This window comes from Pinus tabuliformis, chromosome J (assembly GCF_031772625.1).
Source record: "Pinus tabuliformis cultivar Carrire ecotype Pingquan chromosome J, CPIR1, whole genome shotgun sequence".
Lineage (NCBI taxonomy): Eukaryota > Viridiplantae > Streptophyta > Pinopsida > Pinales > Pinaceae > Pinus > Pinus tabuliformis.
In genome coordinates this window covers 1,213,036,813-1,213,059,916 of record NC_142295.1, presented here as the reverse complement: position 1 = coordinate 1,213,059,916, position 23,104 = coordinate 1,213,036,813, and the positions used below count along the sequence as shown (strand labels likewise).

The window sequence follows — 23,104 nt, the reverse complement described above, 5'->3', positions numbered from 1 at the left end:
TTGTCATTAGCATCGAGGATTGCCTGGATTGACAATGTATTTGCCTAGCCTTGCCATTTCCTAGATAGCCATGGTGTTGTGGGTTTATTTATTTGTTTTTTTCTGGTTGGTTCTCAAGTTTCCTTTAGCTTGGGTTGAGTTATTAGTTCATAGAGCCTTGGTTGGACAAATGCTCTGGAAGCCTCGTAATAGCTTGGGTTGAGTTACTACTCTTGGAGACCTTGGTTGGACGCACGCTCTGAAAGCCCTATACCAACTTGGGTTGAGTTACTAGTCCTGTAAGCCTTGGTTGAACAAATGCTATGGAAATCCTTGGTGGGTTGAATTACTAGTCCTAGAAGCCTTGGTTGGAAAAATGCTTTGGAAGCCCTTTGTGGGTTGATTTAATAGTCCTAGAAGCCTTGGTTGGACAAACGCTCTAAAAGCTCGACGACAGATGTGGGTTGAGTTACTAGTCCTGGAAGCCTTGGTTGGACAAACACTCTGGAAGCCTGGCGACAACTGTGAGTTGAGTTACTAGTCTTGGAAGTCGAGTTGGAGCAAACGCTCTAGATCCTTGGAAGGCTTAGGTAGAGACCAATCTGGTGATGGTTTTGTGATGCCTGACTATGAGGTGGAATCACTGTTTGATGGGTTGAGGTGGATGGCCTTTGGAAGATTTGGATGGTTTTTGATTGATGTGTTTTATGAGATCCCACATTCATGCTTGGAATATGGCACGAGGGTGAATGACTGAAGAGAGATTTGGCTTAACCATTCTACGGTCGGGTGGAATGTAGTAGTCCCATATCGGGTTGGATTTTGCATCATTAATATGAGGTATATTTCTCCTTTTTAATTTGTGAGTATTGTATTGGTTTATATGTGGATTATATGGTTGTTATTGCCTTGGTATTTTTGTTGTTATTATGTTGGTTATGAATATGTATTATGATAGTTGTTATGTGTGGATCTTATCATGTTTTCACTTGTAAATGAATGAATAATGTATCTATGGTATGATGGATGAAACTACAACTAAATTGATAAGGAAATAATCTCTCATAGTGAATCTCAGATAAGTATGAGACCGCTATGCTTAGATATGTCATTTACACCTGTAGATTGAATTGATGCCAAGTGTTTTACATAATGTCTGTCCATGTTGGGGGTGATCAAGCTTAGTACTGGAGTTAGTTTTTGTTTTATTAGTCTTGTCATCATGTGTTTAATGGAGTCTGGAAGTTACAACAAGTTCTAGGTAGTAGCCAGAATTTTAGGCTTGAAAAGTGTCTTAAATTCCCTGAACTTTGGCACAGGTCTGTTGGAAATAGTCCCTAGAAGCAGGCATGCAAACTTGTGGGAGCATTCAAAGCTCTCTAGACGCTAACATGCCCATAGCATGGGAGCATCCAGAGGTTTAATAGCTTAAATGCTCAACGGGACTTAGGGGCATAAAGGTTGGGATGGTTCCTAGGAGTCCTATTGTTGATGATGAAGGTTTGTATGGTGTGTTTCTGTCGGTTCCACTTCCTTAACGTGACTTAGGAGGTCAAATCATATCATAGTAATTTCTCACTGCATGTTTATCCGGTTGATCGGTTACTTCGATAGATCTGAGAAGAGTGCGTTATAATAAATAACAAACACAAGAATTATCATAAACCATAATGATTTAATTTTGCGTTTAAAATTTTCAATTTTTAAATAATGCTTAATTAAATTTCAAATATCATTACAATAAAATAAAAATATTTATTTTTTCAAATTTAAATATTTAAATATTAATTACAATCAAATCTAAAAAAAAATGGGTATATAAGATTTCTGAACCACCTTTCAAAAATATTTAAATACATCACTTATATTTGATAAATTTGTCCATATTTGGCATTTGTAAGAATTATAGATTCGATTTATATTTTTTGCCTAATCTAAATATTTTTCAAAAAATTTAAAGACTCTGAATCCATTTATATATTAAAAAATGCAAATTAAATAAATGAAAATTTATAATCTTTTCAGATTCTTATGAAAAAAATAAAAAATTAAACTACTTCTTATATTAAAAAAATATGGACCACATTAACAAATGCTAATAACATTAATAACATTATACTAATTCTTGTATAAAAATATGGACCACATTCACCAACACTAATAAAACTAAACTACTACTTACTTTTTTAACATGGACCATATTGACCAACACTAATAAATTTGATAATCCACATACTACTTTCACATTCCACAAATTGTACCATTCATATAGAAAAACACTAATAAAATTGACAATCCACATATTGCATTCATATTCCACAAATTTTACTATGCATTCATTTTTCACATGGACCATATTGATCAACACTAATAATGTGGCAATCCACACACTACTTTCACATTCCACAAATTGTACTATTCATATAGAAAAACACTAATAAAATTGACATTCCACATATTGCATTCACATTCCACAAATTGTATTATGTATATAAAAAGAAATTTAGAACTGTTGATTCTCCACCTATAAAAATAAGTTGATGTGAAAAGTATTTATTTTTGATTATAATAAATTGATAATTTATTAAAGTAATTTGTCTTATTTAAATTAGGAAAACAAATCATGATCATATCCACTTTAAATAGATAAAAAAGCAAATTAGGCAAAATACTTAATTTTACTCGATATATATTGAAACCTGTCAAAAATATAGACTGAAAATAAATATCTTGCCAATAGACACTAAATGAGCCGGCATCAAATACCTTGCGTTACATTTTGGCAAATCAGTTATCCAACTATGAACGTATATTGAAACCTGTCAAAAATATAGACTGAAAATAAATATCTTGCCAATAAACACTAAATGAGCCGGCATCAAATACCTTGCGTTACATTTTGGCAAATCAGTTATCCAACTATGAACATTTACAGCCCACCTATTACCTATTGAATGCCCACGTTTTCAGCGTTCCTCCCAAAATATTCTCCCTGCTTTCAATGTGGAAGGTTCGTGCCGCGCTTTCAATGTTGCTGTAACGTGCTTAGCCGCTTTCATCGTTCGTGACGAAACAAGGTGACGATATCAATATGAAGTAATCACACATGTGGAAGGTTCGGTCCTTGCTACGAAGAAAGCTATTATTACTGTAACCGAACTTTCCGTGAAATTGCTGTGAAAGCTAAAAACGAGTCACAGAATTATTGGGGTCTCCTTTTGACGCACGCCGTCTGTTTGAATTTTGTTTTTCCCGAGATCCACGCTCTGTCTGTATTTTGAATTCCGTTTCACGAGATCACGCAAAAATCGCATGCTAAAGCTTTTTGATTCGAGTCTGCTAATGGAGTTGTGGAAGAAATTTATTGGTTAAAATTTTAGAATGATGATGGGTAAAGTTTTACTTAATTCTAAGTCGACTTTATTCTATAAAAAAACATTGATCAAAATCAATAAAAAGTATTTTTATTTTTAATTAATACATCCCAACAACCACAGAGATTTTCTTAAGAAAATCAACCGGATCCCACTCACAACCTCATCCTGTTATTCTATAAATATGGAGTCCCAACACCATTAATGCAATTACAGTTTGTATGGGAGGTACAAATTTTCTGTTTGCACAAAGTATAAACAGTGTGATACACATCCACACAGATCAAAATGGCTCAGGGGGTAGCTACAGAAGGTACTGAGTTATTCAGAGAAGAAATAGCTGAAGTGGAGAGCAGCATGGGAAATATGAGCCCAGGCTTGAGAAGCAGCATGGGAAATATGAGCCCAGGCTTGAGAAGCAGCATGGGGAATGATACCACTGATATCTTCTGCCCTGCATCGTCTCCGTTTAGAGGAGAAGAAGAAGGGGTGAATGCAAATGATGGTGATAAGAGAATGGGAGCTTCAGTACTCAAGGATTATGAGTCTGATAAAGATGATGGCAAGGTAATAGAATTGCCAACTGTGCAAGTGAGATATCAAAACTTGAATGTGGATGCACAGTGCCACATTGGTGGCAGAGCTCTCCCAACCCTTCGGAATGTTGCAAGAAATATTTTCGAGGTATGGTGGCTGATTTCCATATTTTCCAGGGGATTTTACTGAACTAGATTTCATGTCTATTTCTGATCTGTTAAGTTTCTAACTCTGCATTTGTGAAACAGAGTATTTTAATAATTTGCTTCTCTGTTGATTTTGATTTCCTTGCTACTGTGTATTGGCAATTATAGTTTGAATTCTGAATTGCAGGGTATCCTGGAGGCTCTGCACATTTCTACAGCCAAAAAAACTGAGTTTAGCATATTGAAAGATGTGAATGGTATCATCCAGCCTTCAAGGTAAGAGTCTTAAGGAAAACAAATGTCAGCAAAATGAAAGCATTCGTTATTATTTATTTAAACCAGCGGTGATTTATTTATATTTAAAAGATTTTATATGTTTGATTGGAAGATTATGTTTTTTTATATTATAAAAATGAATTTAGATTAGGTTTTTCAATTTATAGTATTATTTCACCAAAATTTAGGGTAATTTTTGTTTTAATATAAATATTATTATAATTTTTATAAAAAAAAAATTATGATAATTAAATATAAAAATATTTATTATAAATTTTTATTTTTATTTTTGAACAAAAATGAAAATGTTTTTATTAAAGTTATTTTTTACAATTAAAATGTGATTATTTTTTTTATTATATCTAAATAATCACAATTCAGTTTTATTACACATTAACTGTGATTATTATTTTATAATATATCTAAATAATCACAAATTAAATAATAGCAAGTTTTTTGCAAAGCATGATCATAAATTAATTACTAGGGAGTATCTTGCAAACAAGTTGGATTTGGTATTTGATATTTATTAATAAAATATAGCAAGTATTTTGCAAATATGATCATAAATTAATTAGTAGTGAGTATCTTGCAAACAAGTTGGGTTTGGTATTTGATATTTATTAATAAAATATTTCTAGTAAAATTTATTTTAGATTGTATAGATTTATGTGAAGTTTTTTCTTAAAATTTATATAATATATAGAAAATTAAATTTAGTAAGACTTTCCAAACACATCTAAGTATATAACATTTATAATAATTTTAAAATAATAAATAAATAATTTTAAATAATATAATAATAATTGTTAGGAAAGATATTTTATAAATTAATATTTTAAAATAAAATTTAATAATTATTAAGTTTAATTTATATAATTAAATGATTTTTTTCAAGTATTTTTTTGGTTAATTTGAATTAAAATAGGATAGAGATTTTTAAAAACTTGAGATTAGGTTGTTTATTCTATAGAATTTTAGTGTCATAGGGTTTTTTAGGGTGTTGAATTTATTTATGCATCCAAAAATGTATTTTAAATAACAAAAAATCACAATCTTGCTTGAGATTGTATGACCAAATTCTTGTAAATTTTTTTTTTCATCTATAAATTAGACTGCACCTATATGTGTGTGGGGGAAAATTTAGATGGATGTAATTTTATATATATATATATATATATATATATATATATATTGGTTGTAAAATATGATTTGAAAATGTTTTTGTCAAATTAAATAATTTATATTATTTTAAATGATGTGATTTTGTTTCCCGCAACAATAATAAATTATTTGATATTTGTAGATAAAATTGAATAATGATATTCTTTATTAATATAATTTTATCACTCTATTATGATAGAGTTTCTATTATTTTATAGATATATATAATAATTGCTTTTTTTTATTTAATTTTTAATATAATATTATGTTAAATAATTTCTCCATTCTATTATATTAAATTGAAAAACATATTATTATTTTTGATGTAATAAATTTTTAAAATATTATTATGTATTATTTATTTAATTTTTAAATGTAAAACCATATTACTCCATATTGAATCGCAAATGAACTTTCTTATTTTCCATATAAAAATTTAGTTTATAATCATAATACTGAGATTTATTTTCCTAACCTTTTTAAATGAATCCACACGAAATGAGAATTTCCATATAAAAATTTAGTTTATAATCATAAAACTGAGATTTACTTTCCTAATCTTTTAAAATGAATCCAAACGAAATTTTTGTTATTTTTGAGAACATAAAGCCAATGCATTGGTTCAGCAGAAAATAATTCAACCAAATTTTTTATTTTTGCGGTAATTTAGTGATAATTTTTTTGCAATAGGATATATTTTTGTTATTTAAAATATATGTTTAAATTTATAAAATAAATTCAATATTTAAAAAAAAACTCAAAATATTTAAAATGTATAAATTCAAATTCAAACAAAACTAACAAAATAATACTAAATTTGAATATAATTGATGAAAATATTTATTTATAACCTTTGGGAGATGAATAAAAAAATATTGATTCGTAATAAGTCTTCGAAATTCAATCAGTATTCTGAAAATCTACCCAAGTCATGCAAGAGCTTTGTCGATACCCACATGCCCTATCTTCGGACATCCCTATTAGATAATTCACGTGTAAAACTTCATGGAATTGAGGGCGGTACTCAAGCAAGTCAGGTAGCGGGTCTACAGCATTTACGGTGAGGGAATGAAATCATATGATGTTGTTTATAAAGAGAGAGTGCTATGTTCAACAGAACAGATGCAGGAAAGCATAGAATTGGAAGATCGAGGAAAGTTTTTTTTGGGTTATTGGTTACACTAGTTGTACTCTATGGATGTGAAATTTGAGGAGCAGTATGTCAAATCACAAGCGGAGACAATTAGAAAGAATTCAAAAGTACTTAATCACTAATAATTTCAAAGTCAAATCAATGGTCCCTTAAGAGATCTTGTTAGCTGAGGTTAATTTGTTTCTTCGGATGGAGGCTGAGGCGGTCTTTAGCTTGTTAAGTTACTTCAAAAAGGTTGAAGGCATGGAAGGACATCGTTGGCCTAAAATAGTTGCTGCAGAGGAGTTAAAAAGAAGGAAGAAAACTTGGAGGAAACAAAATGAAAAGTGGCTGGGTAAGCGGGGCATTAAGTGGCAGGGTGTCCTAACTCTAAAGAGGAGATAAAAAAATGGGTGCTTGAAAAATTCAGGACTCCCATGTGGGAAAAGCAGATTGATCGAAAAAAATGTCTATATGTCAAAGATTTCAACCAGACACAGTTTCATGATGAGAAGATATATTTGGGTGTCAAAATCATAAGAAAGACTAGATTATTAATAACACACTTGAGGATCCGGTCTCATCATCTCAGATGTGAAACAAGTAGATGGACAACTCCAAAAGAAGAGTGGGAAGAAAGAATATGCATCTTTTGTAGGAAAGGAGAGGTTGAAACAGAATGATACTACATCATGGATTATCCGGATCATGAAGATATTCTTAATCAGTTTAGTAGCATTTTGAAGTTGGACAATGGATTGTTTGAACAAGCTGTTCGAGGAAGCGAGGCTTATCAAAACTGCGAGATTCTTGGTCAAAATTCATGACAAGAGAGTAAACTTAGAAAAAAGTTTGAAGTTGTGATGTGTTGGAATCCTAGGTCCTTTAGACCGCTTGGTCTCGTGGACGTCATTATAATCCCTCCTCTCGATTCATTCATTCATTTGTTTTAGGAGCTCTACTTATGCTCTGTACTCAAGTGATATGAATGTTTCCAATTAAGAACATACTACTTAATCAGGTTTGATTTTCTTAATTTATATCTTCAATGTTGAGATTTGATTAGGCATTGCTGGCTATCTGCTAAGTGGCACCAAAACGTCCCCATGGAAAAGTTTGAATGATGTGAAGCTTCAAAAACTTACACAAATACTTTATTCATTAGGCTGTTGTCAGTTGTAAGTGGGGGAACTTACCACGGCCATTACACAAGTTTAAATCCCAATTGGCATGCACTTCCCAATAATGGGTTGGGTTATAGCAACCAAAAAGGATCGGGCTTATGCTGTTGTTTTAATTGATTCGTGGACATTGACATGAAACAAAATTTCATATTCCTTCCATCTAAAAAGAGGGTGTTGACTTGAAAAAGTAGGGAAATAACTTTACACCCAAAACTTTGCAATTTTGTGCCTCAGTTGCTTATGTGTATGTGTGTATGGAATTCTCTACATATCAATCAGTGTCTAGGTCTATCTCATGATTCACGAGTGTTCTTTTTAAAAATATGAAAGACTATGTTCTAATTGAGTAGGGGGAATTTGTACTTCAGGAGTATGTCCATTAACTGGTCCTTTTGCATTTTCGTGAACTAGGTCTATTGACTAGATTTTTTAATGCCTACTTGCATTATTATGAACACAGTGGACATTGTCATGAGTTACCCATTAACTACCAACAAAGAACCTTAATCTTTGTACTTGTCAATGCAAGTCCATTGAATATACACTTTATGAACACCGCGGATGTTATCATGAATTGTCCTTTAATTACTTACAAAGATTAAGCCCACACAAAAATGAGAACCAAGGTCTTTAGCGAGGCACCGTTAGATTCCATTGAAGAAGCGTGCATCTTCCACAAGGAAGTGAGCTTTTAAGACATAAACATGCTAGAGGATCTAAAGGGAAACAAACTCCAATCTTTCTATATGTAAATGTTAGTGCACACCAAAACATCAAACGAGGGAAAGGCCATTCAACAACATACACTATAAAGAAATAGTCAAGCATGAATATAGCTGATCTATGGTAACAAGACATCCCTACACAAAATTTATAAGATAGTTCTATAGAGTAGCCTTCAACTCAAAAAGGACAAAGATGATGACCATGCCAATATTTGAAGTTAGGAGAACTTATTAATCATTGCACCAAGTAATGTTGATAATGACAAGTGTAATGATCTGGTTAATGTCTAAATTGGTATCCAAATGGAAAGCCTAACCACGGATGCCACCTTGGGGTAATTAGATGGGAATTGTGTCACTGTCACTTCAACGCAATTTACCTTTCACTTTTAGTTGGCTCTCAAAGGCCAAGGGGTATCCTTAGTCTATTTATGATAGAGATTAAGTAAATCTTTAATTAGTGATTTAATCAATGAGAGCAAATATTTACTTCATTTTATGAATCCCACAAAATATATAGCAAAGATAAGGATTTCAAGAAATAAGTGATTCAATGCTTTAAGATAAGACTTCAAGATAAAAAACATAAATCACATTGATCCACTTAGATATTTTATGTGTTAAAAATTAAGGGATTTGTATCAACTCTAATTTATAAAGTATGCAAGAAAGAGAATTCAGATTTTGGATGGTTTGATTACCATCTCAAGCTAATAATTACTGAGAAGAAGTAAACTGGTAAAACAAACAACTCTAATCTAGATGAAACCACAAGAGATATAATTGTTCAACACAAATTGACCTTATATATGATGTGATTTTAAGAGAAAACCAACTATGTGCTTAGTTGAGGGCAAGTCGAAAGTGAAACTTGGATTGTCTTTAATATCCAAATCTGTTTTATGAGTGATTGAAAATTCTATACAGAATTCCATATTTGAGATTTAGATAAATATCAACCCAAGAGATAGATTATCAGCTTAAAGCAAGACATCTTGGATTATGAGCTAGGGTTTTATGATATCCAACAAAATAACAACCCAAATTGCTTCGAATCAATTCCACAATAAGTAAACCAATGTAAAATAAGAAGAACTTGAATCACAAGGTAAATTTGCCTTAGGGTTTATCAATAATAGCTTAGAATTTACTAAAAATACCTTTAAGAGTGCAATATGCAAGTAATACCATCTCAAAGATGATTCCACAACTAGAAAATACGATAAATCTTAACAAAAACATTCTTGTATGTTAAATCAGTTCCAAGTCTAGTGCTAAATGTTCTTTAGATGCATTAAACCTAGACTTAGGGTTTATGGAATTTTGTTTTTTATCTTTTTATGCAATTTTGAATTTACAGATCTATATAAAAATTAAATCATCTCAAAGAAAGGTAAATGGACTTTAGATGCATAGTCCTGGGGCCAATTTACCTCTTAGGGTTTTCAGATAGAAAAATTAAGATCAAACCCTAACTCAAGCTAGTCTAGAAAAATAAAATAAGCAATTAACTTGATGCTAGACCAGGAAAGATATCTGATTTAAGACTTTCAATATTTTCCTTGATTTCTTTATGAACAAAAAGAAAAAGGATTTTAGTATTTTGTACTTTTTGATGGTTGATGGGAGAGGGAAAATGCCTTATCCAACTAGGGCTTATGGGGTCAATAAGAAAAAACCTCTTTAAAGGTGGCATATTTTATATAAGGATTAGGATGAGGAAACTAGGGCCAAAGGACACATGGTTTCCTATCTATTCAAGATAAACATTGAAGATCAAAACCATGCAAGAAAGGGTGCTCAAGGGAGCACCTTCACTAGCAAGATCAACTATAGCTTGATAAATGTAATCAATACCCTTTCTAGGAATGGATAGACAAAGCAAGGAATTAGATACTTTTGAAATTAAGAAAGAAAGAAGGAGAGGAGAACTCGAAAACATCTTCCTTCCAAGTGGTATACTTTCCTCTTCAATGGATCAACCTTGTTAGCTTGTAGAACACTCGAGCATTCACAATCAAACTTTAGCCACCAAATAATAACCAAGATAGAATATCTTGAAGAATTTATACAAAATGCCTTAATGGGTAGATATTCAACAAAATTGTATTCTCAATAGCCAACAACAACAACTAGAAATGTGAGGGGAGAGGAGCCTCTTTTATAGATGAGGCTTCAACAATACTCTTATTACAATAATATTTTCATCTCCTTAGATATACCCTAGGAGATATCACAATATACTTGTCTTCTTATTAATTATGAAGACAAAGTTAAATAATACATAAAATATAAAGGTAGATGTCCCACATGTACAATATTACCCCAAGGGAGATGGACATCTCACCAAAATGGTCAATGTGAAGTTAAAGAGCCAAACTTCCCTCCATAATGCAAGGAAACCTCCTCAAGATATGTCTCCCATGAAGATAGATCCACCAAATATGCCAATGACTATGCTGAAGATGAGAAAGACACACGTGGGGGACATGGAAGGCTCACTTAAAAGTTAAAATCAACTCCAACAGTGATATCGAATGTCTCTAATGCATGGTCTCCTCCTCAAATAATGTCAACAACATCCTCAAGTCAAAGGAGGCCCAACAAGGTCCATGCCTGTCAAATAAATGCCCCAACCACTAAGTAATGCATCATCGAAGGTGGATGCTTCATCAAACTATGTGACATGTGTCTCCAAATCTGCGAAAAAGCTGAGCACTCAAAGATTCATGAGTGCCATGGCATGGGTAGTCTGAAAGCCTGGGCATTGTGACTAGTGCCTCAAGAGTTGTGAAGCTTCCTAAGTTGTTCTAAACTTCGTTAGGATTTGTGAAAGTGCATCAAGGGATGCGTCTCTACATGAAAATAGGTAGAGTGACCTAACATGATATATACATTTCATGAGTCTCCAAAGTATTAGGGACATGATCACTTGAGGCCAAAGTGTGACTAACACATAAGAAGATCCATGCTCAGGCATAAAATAAGTGTGTTTTCTAGGCATACCAACCTTTACAATATATGAGCGACACTTTTACATAAGGGTAAAGTGAAAAAAACTTGGGGTTATCTATGTCACACATCTTAGTAGATCCACTCCAAGACGCCCGTGCACCCATCTTGGATTATGGCTTAGGCGCCGTATTTCCACTAGTGTGATTGGGGTCAAGATGAGTGCCCCTCTTAAGTTGGTTATTCAATGTTTGTGGACTAGGGCAAGAGGTAGAACCCTAGAAGTTAATTTACCTCTTTGTCTCATGAAGACAAGTTATGAAACCAAGCCCTAATAGAAGGGATGCCTCTATGGGGAAAGCCTTCAACCATAATATCAATTATGAGATGTAATAAAATCAAAATCCTTGTTGAGGAACCTCTAGTTATGGCCCAAAGAAGAATAAATGCTCACCTCACACCAACAAAGGATAAGTGAGAGATTTACCCTAGACAACTGCCTCCAAGTGACAAAGTTGCCCTTCAAATGGAGCGATCTTGATATCCTTGTACTAGTCTTGAATTAACACAAATTTGGCTTTGAAAATAGGTAGAATAGTCAAGAGAAAAGACACTTCAAAGTTGACGCCAAAAGTTATGAAAATAGTTACATTCTGGCAAAAATGATTTCAAAAATTCACAATGGTTTGAGAGGAGAGTGATCTCTCTATTTATAGATGAGTCTCTCAACATCTCTCCTCCTTTTTATCCTTAGAAAAAGTCTAAGAAAACCCAAAAAAGAATTGACTTGTCATCCACAATTGTCTTGGAGACTAAGTCATTACAAAAAGTTAATTTACATATCTTAAAAACCTCCTAAAGAGGTGATATCCTCTTGAAAGAGGCTTGATTTGCTTATAAAGGAGGCCGATTTGCTTAGAAATTCCAACATTCCCCTCAAAACTTGATTGAATTGATTTGGAGTAAAATTAGAAAGGCAAGGAAGAATCAATGTTCTCCTGAAAACATTCCCTTAATTTGACCTTTGACCTCCCAAAAACTAGAAAAATGTGGACGAAATCTTGCTTTTGGTCCAATGCTTTCTTGTTTTAGTGATTTAAGACTTGACTTGCTTGCTTATGTATTGATCTTGGTCCATTGGAGTGATCTTTACTTGATGTGATTTTTACTTGTCTCAAAATGGGTGCCGCATTGTCTCGTTTAACCATCATGGCTACAGTAGGAGAAATGCAATGATATCTCATGAAGTGCAAAATCATTGCGAATATTGAGACTTCCATGAAGAATGATGGGCATGGCCAAAGAGGTGTGCATACATAAGAGAAATGGTCCATGTGGGGAACAAGGATAGGTGCACTAGTATAATAATAAGATGGGTGTTTCCACCCTTACATAGTGCAGTCACCTTACAGGGTTGATACAACAAGTGCTTCTTTAAGCCATGTGTCCTAATAGACCACTACCATGATGTTTGAATACCAACCTAGTGCATAAGAATGTCCATCAAGGTATGGAGTTACCACCCACTAGTGAGAAATTAGCAAAGCCATAAAACCATGCACCATTAAGATGAACTAAGAAGACCAGTCATGACCGTCCAACCAAGGGGAGCTAGGACACACTTTTATGTTTCATCCGACATGGACTATAGGGCCATAGATTGCAGACATTTGGGCTTACAATTGGCGTGGTCCTCTCAAAATTATTTTGGGGTACCCCTGCTGAAATATGGATAACATCTAGATCCACTTGTGGGACATGTGTTCTTCTGAAGAGTGCTTAAGAACCCCAAAATCTCCATTAACTAGTGACCTACATCAATCTCACAAAACAAATATCAAATACTAGGGAGGGCTGGGCACAAATGCCTTATTCATTCTTGACATGACTAATAAATCATGAATGAAAGGAAAGTGACCTCTAATCTAAAATATAAAAGAAAATGCGATCAAATGAAATCACACAAAGCAAGCTAGGAGAAACTTACTATATTACAATTATGCTCTTTAGGCATCGGATATTACCTTGGAAGTATACCTTTAAAGCTTGCCCATTTACTTTCTAGGGTAGTCTTTCTCCATCCAGATGGCTAAGATGAAAATAATTGTTACCTGCAACTTCATTAATCAGATAAGGGCCTAACCATAAACTTTTAAAATTACCATGATTGCCTTATGTTAAAATTGGCAACTAGGGCCAAATTCCACTTTGGACATCTCATTTGATGGAGATAATTATTGCATTGAATTCATATTTTCGAGAGGACCAAAATCGACCTAAATATCACTAAATTTGGACAATGAAAAATATGATTTTGAGGTCAAGCCCACACATGTGTAAATTTTCAAGGTCGGCCACATCATCATGTAGGCTCATGAAGCCCAATAGACATGTCTTTTGACCCTCAACGACTTGTATAAATAAGGATGACCTCAAACCTCATTTGGCACTTCATAAACTCACACATCCTTCTCTCTCCTCATCTGATTGGTTCATACAACTATTGGGCAACTGATTTTTCTCACATGTGTGGCAGAAAGGAGGACAAAAATTACAGGGCCGAAAATATGAAATTTTAATGTAGTTTGACAAGTGTTGACTTTGACTTTCTGGGCATCTTTTGACTTCGATTTTCTGGGAGAATCTCTGTCTCAACAGGCCGCATTTATTGGCACAAATACTAAGGTGATCTAGGCACTTTGACCTACATTGATCACAGGTCTGTTTGACTGTAGAGTTGACTTTAGGTTGACCGAATTTGGCTGCAGATTTGTTGATTGTTTTGGGCTGACTTTGACCAACAAGAGAGGCCGAGTTCCTCTCTCCTTTGAATGAGTTGTTTTGGGGAAGTCTGAGCAGACTTTGACTGCTATTGACTTTTTGGTTAGGGCTGATTTCACTATTGTTGACTGAAGGCAGAATTGCAAATTTGACAGGGATGTTTTGGACAGTGATTTGGCAATTCAATTTTGACTTTGACTTTGTATTATTGTACTCTCTCTCTGTTGAACATTTGATATAATAATAAGAAGAGTTGATGAAAGGGTTTTCCCCATCTTGGGGTTTTTCCCTGGCATTCACTTGTCTTGGCTTGTATTCTACATTTATTGTTTATGTTCTATCTACAACTACTGCCAATAGGATCAATGATTAACGTGATTGCTATTGGAAATTAAGTGGATATTGTCATTGGGCTGATAAAAGGACATTGAATTAATTGTTGCAAGCATAGAACATACCATTGTTATCTAAAATTAACATGGTATCAGAGCCCAGTGAAGACAAAGCCCAAGAAAGAGAGAAAACCAATCACTAAGAGATATGTTGGATAAGATTAGTGGACAAGTCTCAATGGCTTCTACATCCTACTTCAAGTCTGAGGACAATGACAATTTTGACTATCATGCATAGAAGATGACTTTGGACCTAACTTTGGAGGAGCATGAAGTATTGGACTATGTGCAAGGAAAAGTGGTGAATCCTCCTTCGAATGCGCTAGTTGTTGCTAAAACGAAGTATAGAAAAGGTGAGGTCAAATCTAAGAAATTTTTTAGACTCCATTCAAAAGGATTTGGTTGCCTAAATTTCTGATTTGGGAACTTCTAAGGAAATATATGATAAGATGGTTGGGATGTTCAAACTGAACAATGCAAGTCAAATCCTCTTTCTCAAGAACAAGTCGAAGGATATCAAGATGGATAAAGGGGAGTCTATCCCATCCTACTTCATGAGAATAACACAAATCAAGAATGACCTACTATCTATTGGAGAAGTTATTGGTAACAAGGAGCTCACTCTCATTGCACTTGGAGGTCTTTCAAGACGATGAGATGTATTTATGACCACCATTCTCAACAATGATAGGATACCTGGTTTCGATGAATTTTTGGCTAGATGCACTCAAGAGGAGACAAGGATGATGGAGAGAGATAAGCCCTCTAATGGAAATGAGTCTACTGCATTCTTTGCTCATGCAAAAAGGAAGAATAATGTTGGTCGAAGGAGGTAGGGTCAAGGATCTAAGAAGGGATTCAAAGAAGGAAGAAAGGAAGGCGCTACAATTGCAACAGGTTCAACCACTATGCACTTCGACCTCAAGGAACTTCACTAGATACAAGGAGGCCTTCTCAAATTTGGTTGAAAATAAAACTAATCTAATGATCATACTTGGAGATAATGCCACCTACCCCATGAAAGGTATAGGTACTGCCACTTTTCACTTGAATCAAGGCCAAACCAACCATCTAAAAGAAGTGTTGTATGTGCCCAATTTGAAGAAGAACTTGGAGTCTATTTCTGCAATGGAAGATAAAGGCTTCAAGGTAGCATTCATTGATGGAAAGGTACGTATTTGGCATAGAAACCCTAAAGATGCATTTACTCTTGGATTTAGGGTTGATGGTCTCTATCAAGTTGGAGGAAGTCCTTTGGGAGCTTTGGCAAGTGATACTTCTCTTCAATGTGAATTATGGCATCAGAGATTTGCCCACTTGCATTACAAAGCCTTACCTGGGGTAACAAAGATGGTCACAAGTATGCCCGAGTTTAACATGAATCATGAAGGTGTTTGTTAGGGTTGTGCAGTTGGGAAACATACAAAGGGACCATTACCTTCTAGTGAAAGAAAGACTACTGATATTCTTCAATTGGTCCATTCTGACCTATCTGGTATCTTGCTGGTAACATCATTAGGAGGATACTCATATTATGCAATATTTGTGGATGACTACTCACACAAACACATGGATCTATTTCTTGAAGAGGAGGGATGAAATGTTCAAATGGTTCAGTTCTTTCAAAGCATTGGTGGAAAATGAAACAGGGAAGAAGATCAAGATGTTGAGGACCGACAATGGAACAGAATATGAATCAAATGAATTCAATGACTTTTGTAGAGAGGCTGGCATCAAGAGGGAGACAATTGTTCCATACACTCCTGAGTAGAATGGCGTTGCTGAAAGAAAAAATCAAACAATTATGGAAGCCACCCGAGCTATGATCTATGATCAAGGTCTACCAAAATTCTTATGGGGAGAAGCTGCCGACACTGTTGTATATGTTCAAAATAAGAGTTTGCATCAAGCATTGGATTTCAATACACCAGAGGAAGTTTTCACTGGTAAGAAACCTGATGTTTCTCATTTTAGAATATTTGGTTGTCCGGTATACTTTCATGTGCCTAAAGACAAAAGGAATAAATTGGAAGCTTCTGGAAATAAAGGTATATTCGTTGACTACAGTGAAAATTCAAAAGCATATAGAATCTATGTACCTAGTCAAAGAGATGTGGAAGTAAGCTGTGATGTCACCTTTGATGAAAATACTGCCCTTGGGAAAGCCAGATATCTCCCCATCTCAAAGAAGGACGATGATGATGCTGCTGAAAAACAAGATAAACCTCCAACAGATGAGCCAATGCTCAATGTTGATGGCATGATGGATCCTATTGATCCACCTCCTGGTGATCCCTCTATCTCAAGGAAAAGACCTCTATGGCTCAAGGATACTCTCGAAGATTCTAAAAGACATACTGCTCCAAGAGGGACATTTTGCGAAAGTAAGAAGCTAAACAGGTATCAAGGGTATCTGGCTGCTATGAGTTCTATTGTTCAAGCTGAACCATGCACGTTCGAAGAAGTCATAAAACACCAAGTATGGAAGGATGCGATGAATGAGAAATATGAATCTATCATGAAGAAATATGTCTGGGATGTGGTGCCTAGACCTAAGGACAAATCTGTGGTCACCTCAAAATGGATTTACAAAATTAAACATGGAGTTGATGGAAGTGTTGAAAAATTAAAGGCCAGGTTCATTGCTTGTCGTTTCTCTCAAAAGGAAGGAGTGGACTATGATGAAATATTTGCATCGGTTGCTCGATACACCACTATCTAATCTATTATTGCTCTCACTGCCAATCAAGGATGGAGCCTACATCAAATGGATGTTAGGACTGATTTCTTGCATGGCTCGCTTAAGGAGAAAGTATAATTGGAACAAATACCGAGGTTTGAAGTACAAGATAGGAGGACACATGTCTACAAGTTGAATAAATCCCTCTATGGGTTGAAGCAAGCCCATGGGGTTTGGTACGAAAGGATTGATAGTTATCTTATGAAGCTAGGATTTACAAGGAGCTATGCTGATCCAAACCTATACTTCATGGTTGAAAATTCCATGCCTCTTATTTTGGTCCTTTATGTTGATGATCTCTTTATGACTTTTGCGGACCCTCTCATTTATCAATGCAAGAGGGAGTTGACTTTCAAGTTCGAGATGAAGGACCTAGGACTGATGCATTACTTTCTAGGCCTGGAGGTCTGGCAAAAGCCTTGTGAGATTTTCCTTTCTCAAGGAAAATACATTGTGAAACTGCTAGAAATATGTGGGATGGTGGAATGCAAGTTTGTGTCTCCTCCAATGGAACTCAACTTCAAGGAGCTATGTGGATGTGTTGCAGGCCGAATTGGAAAACCCTTCTGAATATAGACAATTTGTGGGAGCCCTGATGTTCCTGGCAGTGTTATCGAAACTAAACCGGTTCGGGCAAAACCAATCGGTTTGGAGGCAAAACTAGCCTGAACCAGTCCGGACCAGTTCAGTGACTGGTTCCGTCAGTCCGCGGGTCTCACGGCCGCGCGGCCAGGCAATTAAAAAATTCGATTTTATTTTATTTTATTAGTTTCTTTATTTTTTAAACCTAATCTACCCCCGCCCCCCAAAGCTATTTAAACTAGTGTTGCGAACATCATGATTTTATGAAAAAATCACGATTTTTTAGCTCGAACGATTTAATCGCCAATGCTTTTGGCAATTTTTTTTATTTTCAAAAAATCGCGAAAAAATTGCGAGTCGATGTGAAAAAATCGTGGGTGCTCGAAACAACGTGTTTTTAAAGCGATTTTTGGGTTTTTGTTTGTCATTTTTTGTAGACAACGGGCTTGTTTGAGAGCTGAGGAGGAGAGGAAGTCGACTACAAGGGCAGAGGAGGAGAAAAATGAAATATTTTAGCATCCCAAGCAAGACAAATTCGAGTTTGGACCAAATTTCTTTGACAAAGCGTGGTTTCCAGGTATGGGCACCAAATTTGGCCATTTTTTTTTGTTTTTGCTTGGGTTTCTATAACCCATTGATTATCAATGATTTTTGAGTGGATTTGATTGTGTTTTTTTTTTCATTTTTGTTGCATAGAGTGGAGAGGGTTCATTTTGGTCAAAAATGCAAAAACTTGATTGTTAGATTTATTAGTTTAATTTCTTCTTGTGCTCTATTTTTTTGCATCATTTTTGTTTGGGTTTGAATGTGCATTTTTCCTATTATTGTTGCATTGAGTTGTGGTTTTTTGTTTGTTTGTCAAAATTCAATGTGTTTTATGTAAATTTTATTTTTATTTTTTTAACTTGCAATTCATCTTGTGCCCTAGGTTCAACTTCAAAATTCATCTTACATTAAAACTCAAGAGTTCAACCAAGTTACAAACATGCCAAGGAAATCGGACCCTTTGTGGGAATTTGGTGAACCTGATGGAGGGTTTGACAAAGCAAACTTGTCTTGCAAATTGTGTGGGCATCGTATGATAGGGGGTGTATAGATTGAAGTATCACCTTGCACAAATCCCTGGACATGAGGTAGGGCCTTGCACCAATACAAATCCGGAAATCATCCGAAGAGCCCTCAGATCATTGGAAGAAATAGAGCAAACCAAACAGTCCAAGTCAACTCTGAGGAGTCAACTAGCAGGGAATAGAGTGTTAGGAGGTGAATATGAGAGTGGCACTGGTTCTACTTCAGCATCAATATCTACAACCAACCCTGTAGCTACCTCATCATATTTTGTTCCTAGAACCACGGTTGGTTCACAACCATCTATCTCTTCAATACTTAAAAAAAGGAGAAAGAAGAAGCTGACAAGTTGTTGGGCAAGTTTCTTCTTTGGAGTGATATTCCTTTCAGCATTGCAAGGAATAATCCATTTTTCCAACCTGTTGTTGATGCTATTGCAATTGTTGGCCCAGGGTACAAATGATGCAGGAGCATGTGACTTGTAGGGAAAATCTTCAAACTTATTCCAAAAATCCAAAAAAACTACAGGCAAAGGAGTGGGGTCCTTTAGCCAGCAGTTTCCATGCTTTCCTAGTTTAAGATAAGAATAGAATTAAGAATAAATCATGCTAAAATAATCGCTTATGGATAAGTTGTAACAAGCTTTATGCTTTAAATCACTCTATGTAAAAGCATGCTTTTGTATGGATAAGGACCGAGAGGGCTTATCTATTGTTTTAAATAGGAAATAACAGGACTCTCTGAGTTAGTCGATCCCGGAGACATTGTCATATTGAAACTCTCTCTGTGCATTTATGATTCTCCGTCAGTTGGAATTTGTATGCGCTTATTTACTTCTGAACCCTTGTTAGTGGTTATTTGGCTTAGTTTAATCTCTTGATAATTGCTTTAAGCTCGTTAATGTGTTTTTCCTTTATATTGGCATGCAAGGTTTCCATTACAAATGTTGTTGAGCTTCCAAGCGGAAACTCTGTTTACACAGAGAAATTGTGAAAATACTTAGCCGGAATGAGTTTCCGGACCTGAAATATTATTAAATCTGGTTTATATCCTCATCGGGTCCGAACCCTTTATCACATAGCAGAACCATAAGTGGAGCAGAAGAGACCTGTGGAACTGCCGAAGTCCGAAACCTCGATAAGCTTGGACCCGAAATATTATATAGTGGGTTGGATAAGTTTTTGGGTCCACAAGGATTGTCGCATCGCACAGTCGGAGCAGAAGGAGCCTATTGTGTGGACTTTCGGCACCGCCGATAGCGATTGCCAACAACCACGAGGCATATTGCATCGGGGAATTACCCATGTTAAAGCGTCGATAGTGTATTAAAGCGTCGATTGTGTTATTTTCATTAAACGCATCTTCCATTGGGTTTTAACGTTGATAGTGTATTTAACGCTATTTGCGTTAGTCCCATTCGAAAAGCCTGCGGTAGTGTATTTTTATAATTCCTTTGGAATTATAGTCCCGGTAGAGGATAAGGGACTTTGCGTAACAAGGTTGTGCCGATAACAAGGATTGGGGTTCTAGAGGAAAACCCATGAGGCTGTCAGTTTAACAGTAAATGACCGATACGCCAGATTTGTGAGGTTGTCTATATCGCCTGCATGCAGGCCACCATTAGTGGTATCAGAGCAACCAGTTAACACTGAATTGAATCTCAGAAGCAGGAGAAGGAAAGTTACTATGGCTTTCATTTTGGAAGAGGACAAGGACGTGGTGGAAGAGGACAACCTGTTGCAAACGCTGAAGTAATGGAAGTTGTGCAATAGATGCAAGCTAGATTGGATGCATTAAAAACAGGCAGAAGTATAAATGATGGAGATGTTAGTGAAACTAAGGTTGAAGTTGCAGAGGAGGAAGCTATAGCAGTTACCTCTGAGATGAGATTCTTTCAGTCATTGTTGAGATCCACAACTAGGCCAAAGACCGAGGTTCCAATATATGAAGGACGACTGAATCCAGAAGAATTGATAGATTGGATTAATGGCATGGAGAAATTCTTCGATTATGAAGAAACAGAAGATGAGAAGAAAGTCAAGTTTGCTGTCACCAAGTTAAAAGGCCATGCAGCGCTTTGGTGGGATGGTGTGCAGGCAGAAAGGAAGAGACTTGGCAAGCAACCTATCAAGAATTGGAGCAGGATGGTAGCAAAGCTAAGAGGTAAGTTTTTACCAAGTAATTATCAGCAAACCTTGTTCAAACAGATGCAGAATCTTAGACAGAGGTCTTTGACAATGAAAGAATACATAGAGGAATTCTACAAGGTAAGCATAAGAGCTGGAGAAGCCCAAGATACAGATGAGAAGGTGGCTAGATATGTGAATGGCCTTAGGATGGACATTCAAGATGAGATAAGTCTACTGTCTCCTAAAACAGTAGAAGAAGCTTATCAGATAGCACTGAAAGCTGAAGAAAAACTCATGAGGAAGCAGTCTGCCAGAGGGAGAGGTACTTTCCGAGGAAGGGGAAGTCAAGGTGGTAGAGGGAGATCTACAACACCTAAAGATGGAGCTAACAACAGCTCAACCCAACATGCACCCACAGGAGGTGATGCAAGAGGCAGAGGGAGTTTTTCTAGAAAAAGAGGAGGTAGAGGAAGAGGAAGAGAAGTAAGGTGTTACAGATGTAACCAGCTAGGACACAGAGCTTTTGAGTGCCCAGAGAATGCAGGAACAGGCCAGAGGAATGCAATTGTTGCTCCAGTTGAGGGAGAAGCACCAGCAACAGCAGTGGCAGAAGAAGAAAATATACCAGAGAGAGGAGAATATTTGGTAATTAATAAAGTTTTGCTCAAGCCAACAAAGGAGATAGTTGAACCATCACAAAGAAAGACTTTATTCAGGACAGTGTGTAAAGTTCAAGGGAAATGTTGTCAGATGATCATTGATAGTGGCAACATTGATAATTTGGTCTCTACAGAAGTGGTGGAGAAATTGAAGCTGAAGACAATGAAACATCCAACACCTTACAAGGTGTCATGGCTACAAAAGGGACATCAACTGTTAGTAAATGAATAGTGTGAAGTGGAATTTCAGGTGGGCAAGTATAAAGATAAAATTGTATGTGATGTGATGCCAATGGATGTGTGTCACATATTGCTTGGAAGACCTTGGCAATATGACAGAGGAGCCATGCATGATGGAAAAAGAAACACCTACAAGTTTGGAAAGGATGGTGTCAATCATACGTTGCTACCTCTGCAAGAAGAAGATGTATCAGGAAAGAAGACTAATCCAAAAACTCTGTTACTAGGAGGAAAGGAATACTTGAAGCAGATTGAAGAGAATGAGGTAAATTTTGCTGTAATTTGCAAGCCCAAGGTAATAATGACTTCTACTAAAATTTCTGATTTACCCATTGAAATTCAAGAAATGTTGGAGAAATATTGTGATATTATTGTTGATGATTTGCCAAATGAGTTACCACCCATTAGAAGAATTAGCCATCATATAGATTTGATTCCTGGAGCAAGTCTACCTAACAAAGCAACTTACAGAATGACTCCTATAGAAAATGAAGAGGTTAGAAAGCAGGTGCAAGAATTGCTTGACAAAGGGCTGATCAGAGAAAGCTTGAGTCCTTGTGCAGTGCCAACAGTGTTGAGTCCAAAGAAAGATGGAGGCTGGAGAATGTGTACAGATTCAAGAGCCATCAATAAAATCACAATCAGGTACAGATTTCCTTTGCCTAGAATTGAAGATTTAATGGATTGCTTGAGTGGAGCAAAGTATTTTTCAAAACTAGATCTTAAAAGTGGGTATCATCAAATAAGGATAAGAGAAGGAGATGAGTGGAAAACCGCTTTTAAGACAAATGAGGGATTGTATGAATGGAGAGTAATGCCTTTTGGGTTGTCAAATGCACCAAGTACGTTTATGAGACTCATGAATGAAGTTTTTAAAGATTTTATTGGTAAATTTGTAATAGTATATTTGGACGATATATTAGTTTACAACAGGTCTAAGGAGGAGCATATGAGGCATTTGAATTATGTCTTACAAAGGCTGCAGCAGGAGAAATTATTGTTGAATTTGAAGAAGTGTTCATTCATGAAAGAGGAACTAGTGTA

General features: G+C 35.5%; 1 protein-coding gene across 3 annotated transcripts in view; it reads left to right on the top strand.

Annotated features, from left to right (window-relative positions):
• Nucleotides 1-3,559: 3,559 nt before the first annotated feature.
• Nucleotides 3,560-23,104, top strand: part of LOC149231503 (ABC transporter G family member 35-like) — a 111,378-nt gene continuing 91,833 nt past the window's right edge. Inside the window, exons 1-2 of one of the 3 annotated variants that reach the window (XM_089379209.1) lie at nt 3,560-4,037; nt 4,224-4,312. In XM_089379209.1, coding sequence (XP_089235335.1) covers nt 3,642-4,037; nt 4,224-4,312 — 485 coding nt within the window. In that variant the 5' untranslated portion in view covers nt 3,560-3,641. The remainder of the gene's footprint in view (nt 4,038-4,223; nt 4,313-23,104) is intronic. The other 2 variants (XM_089379207.1, XM_089379208.1) reach the window with 2 other exon arrangements.